The 3,858-nt window shown below is 42.4% G+C and overlaps 1 protein-coding gene across 1 annotated transcript; it reads left to right on the plus strand.

The window, feature by feature from the left end:
- Nucleotides 1-224: 224 nt before the first annotated feature.
- PPDPFL (pancreatic progenitor cell differentiation and proliferation factor like) lies at nucleotides 225-3,463 on the plus strand. Its single transcript, XM_067292321.1, has 4 exons — nucleotides 225-451; nucleotides 1,296-1,385; nucleotides 1,471-1,570; nucleotides 1,974-3,463. The coding sequence occupies exons 1-4, from the start codon at nucleotides 397-399 to the stop codon at nucleotides 1,984-1,986; spliced, it is 258 nt and encodes an 85-aa protein (XP_067148422.1). The 5' UTR covers nucleotides 225-396; the 3' UTR covers nucleotides 1,987-3,463.
- Nucleotides 3,464-3,858: the final 395 nt, after the last annotated feature.

Raw genomic sequence — 3,858 nt, forward strand, 5'->3', positions numbered from 1 at the left:
CTGGTGCCGCCCCCGGGGCGGGCCGCCCGCCGCGGCGCCCCATATAGGGGCGGCCCGGGAAGCCGCCGGCAGCGGCTGCGGAGGGCGGCGGCGGCGGCGGCGGCGGCGGCGGCGGCGGCGGCGGCGGCGGCGGCGGCGGCGGCGGCGGCGGCGGCGGCGGCGGCGGCGGCGGCGGCGGCGGCGGCGGCGGCGGCGGCGGCGGCGGCGGCGAGGGGCCGGGCCGGGCCGGGCCTTTGCCAAGGCCGCGTTTCGCCCCCAAGAGCGAGGCGGGTGAGCGGGCGCCGGCAGGGCGCTGCGGGCGGCCCCGGCCCCGGCCCCGTGCACCGCTCGGAACGGCCTTTTCCGCCTGCTCTCTGCCGCAGGCTGCTCCCGGAGCCCCGCGCCTCGCCCGCTGCCATGGCATCGGTGCCCTCCGCCGGCTGCCTCCTGGCCAAGAACCAGTACTACAGAAGTAAGTGCTCGGGGGGGGGGGGGGGCGCTGAGTCCCTGTGCGCAGCACATGTCTAAGCTGCTCGCTTGTGACACGGTTAGGAAGTGCTCGAGGGACTTGTGAACGAGATGGAGGCACGAGGGTGTCTTTAGCTTGAGTGGTTTTTTTCTCCTTACTCTAATCTCGGAGGTTTTTTCACTGTATCATGGAGCTTTATTTTTAGAAGCATCTACTCTTGATTATTCATCTAACTTTTCCTTTTCAGAATAGATCAGTAGGGATGTGTAGTATCTTTTATTGTAAAGTGTGATATAGATAAAGCATCAAATCAAAGTCTTGGCTTCTAGCTGTACTTCACACTTGTTTTGCAGGCTTAGACAGAACACATAGTCAGTTTGGCTTTTCTTTTTTCATATATGAAATGGTCACTGGTTTGAGAATAAATCTGTTTTAAGAGCCTTTAGCAGAGCCTGTTACTCTGTAGTGAAAATGTAGTATTTTCAACTGTATCATTATGGAAAGTATTTGACCATAAAACAGCCTCATTTCTATAATCTAAACTCTTCTGTTTTGACAGCAACATGTACCTAATCATAAACTTCAGTGATTTCAGTGAAAGATGAACAGATTCCATCTGAACATCCTCCCGAGTGAAGAATAAGTAGATTGAGAGATCAACTTACACAAGTTTTCATACAAGCAACTGCAGTAGTGTTTGAAATACTGAAATTTGTAGCTAAGTAAAGTCACTGTTAGATATTCTGTTTCCTCTAAGATAGCAGCAGGAGTGAAAACATTTGGCATGGAACTAGTGTACTTTCCCAAAGCATTTTTTTCATTGTTTGTCTTTGTTTTCCATGAGCAGCACGACAGAATTCAGAATGCAGCGTTTCTTCCAGTTCATCCTGCTGTTCTGATCCTGTGAATGTTACAGACCAGGACAAAGCACTTAATGGTATTGCTTCTTTCAACTAGTTACCTGAATTTTGCCAGTCTGTTATTCAGTGAGTGTCTGACAGTGTTTTTTCCTCCTCTGGCAGGGTTACCTGAATTAATTGATAAATGTTGGTGGATAAAAAGCTTTTTCCATTGTGAACCATCTCTACCAACTGCTGGCAGAAAAACACTATCAGCAAGCAGGTGAGTCAGGACTCACTTTTTACAATGATGGGAATAACTTACTCATTCCATTCTCCTTCCTCTAAAAGTGCAAGTTTAATCGAATTAAAGAAAATATCTGGGGTTGTAGTACTAGTTTAATGATTAAAACTAAAAGGTACTGCAAGAGTCTGGCTGCAGAAGTTTCCAGTGTTTTCTTTTTAATAAATGAACTCAAGACTTTATATTAAGCAGGAGCTAGTGGCCATTACTGTTCTATATTTGTAGTGACAAATATTTATTTAATCTTCTGCAGTTCCATTTTAATTTGTTAAAGCTGACATGAATGCATCCAGGAATATTTAGGTAGATAAATAATTTTGAGAAAAATATCATGATGATCCTACTCATGATCTCTTTTTATATATATATATTTTTTTTTCAGTGCTAACAGTTGAATGACTGCAAACTGGCTTTAGTCGCTGAGATGCTATGGACAGACTTGCTTTTCAAGAGGCTTGGGATCTTCTGGATGTCTGGGTTCAGGTGCATGAAGAACACATACCTCTTTAAGAGGGAGAAAAGTGTTTTCAAAGGATTTGTCAGTACCTTACATTATATTGCTTAATGGACTTGACCATGGGTTACCTTGTTCATTATGGAAATGCTATAATTTGAAATGCCTCTAATGGAAGTTACCTGGATAAAATATCCTAATGACCTACTTGGATTGTCAGGAAAAAATGTCAGTAAAGTAAGATATTGTAAATATAGGGGAAATTTGTGTATGGAATGACTTTGCAATGGGTGATACTGTTCCATAAGTTTTAGCTCTAGGATAGCTCTACAAACATTCACACTGATGTAAACAAGATTCAAATGAAGCAGCCCTAGTCTGGACTATGTGGTACATGCTTTTACCAGGTATCTGTGTACCAATTACAGGGAATGAAGTTTACAGGAAGGCCTGTTCATAGCTTTGATTATTTTTTTTTTCTTTTTTTAGAAAGCCCCATTATACAATCTTTGTTCTGGCTAGGTATAGATCCTAACCTCAGGTACACAGGTACAATTTTCATTTGCATCTGTGCATGTTACTATTTGAGGATAGAATAAGAGATGAACAAGAAATCAATAATCCTAATGGACACTGTCTTCCAAGCAGAAGAGCAACTTTAATCAGAGTTGATGCCCATAGCTCTGTTTTGCTTAGACTACTCTCACCTGCTTTGCTGCAGCTTAAAGAGCCACTTGTTCTCAAGTGACTAATCCTATCAGTATTCACTGCTGTCTGTCAGCTTAGTCTTATCAGGTGTTAAAGCTGGCTTTGAGTTCAACTCAAAGTACTCACACTAATGTTAACAAAATTCACCTCTGTCGTGATTATCTCTCTTGAAAAATACTCTAATGTATATTCATTTGGTCTATAACACTGCACAGCAGTACATCACAGCTGCATCATAGCTTTTTCTACTGGGTATAATTGAAATGCATTAGAATCAAAGGAAATAACAAATATTTGTCTGGAAGACTTTTTCCTGTGTACCTCTCTAGTGACAGTACTTCATCAGCTTGCATAAATGTATTTGATCCTTTGTTCATCACTGGAATAAGTAACAATAATAAACCTTAATAATGAAAAATGTTACATATATACAGATTAATAGTTGTCAGTTATGCATAGAACTCTAGAAAGCACAGCAAGTGACTGCCTCAAAGTTTATGGGCTTCTTAGAGATAATAGATGTATGGCACATGAAAACAGAACACAATTCTGGAAAGATGCACTGTTTCAGGAATCTTAAATTGCCTTGTTGCATATCTTTTTACCTTATTGCTATTGTAAAGTTTGATCTTTGTCCTTTCTAAGTGTACAGAATGGACTATTCTATTTTTTATACTAGATTTTTATAATAATAAAGACTTAATATTTAATCTGTTTTTGGTCTTTAATTCAGAATGGTACTCAGTGTTGCTTGTGATCTTTGGAGTAGAAAAATTCAGAATTCCCACAGAATACTTATGGGAGTCACATTCTTCCTCTGGCTACTTTAAAGCTTGGCTTGAGATGGAAAGGGGGGAGGGGGAGACTTAAACAAGGGTGGGTGGGGGGAGGGGAACAACTCTTTAACATTACTACCTCCTTTACAGTTAGGAAAGGGGGGTAAGAGTCTGACTACTAGTTTTGAAGAGGTGATGGTGGCTCTTTCTAAAAGTGCTTGAAGCCATGAGCAAAAGAAATGCTGTAACCCTTATTTTGTGCAAGGAATATATGATTCAGGAATATGGTGAAAGGTGTGGTGACAAGCTGCATTGTTGCTCTGTAAACC

This window comes from Apteryx mantelli, chromosome 2 (genome assembly GCF_036417845.1).
Source record: "Apteryx mantelli isolate bAptMan1 chromosome 2, bAptMan1.hap1, whole genome shotgun sequence".
Classification (NCBI taxonomy): Eukaryota; Metazoa; Chordata; class Aves; order Apterygiformes; family Apterygidae; genus Apteryx; species Apteryx mantelli.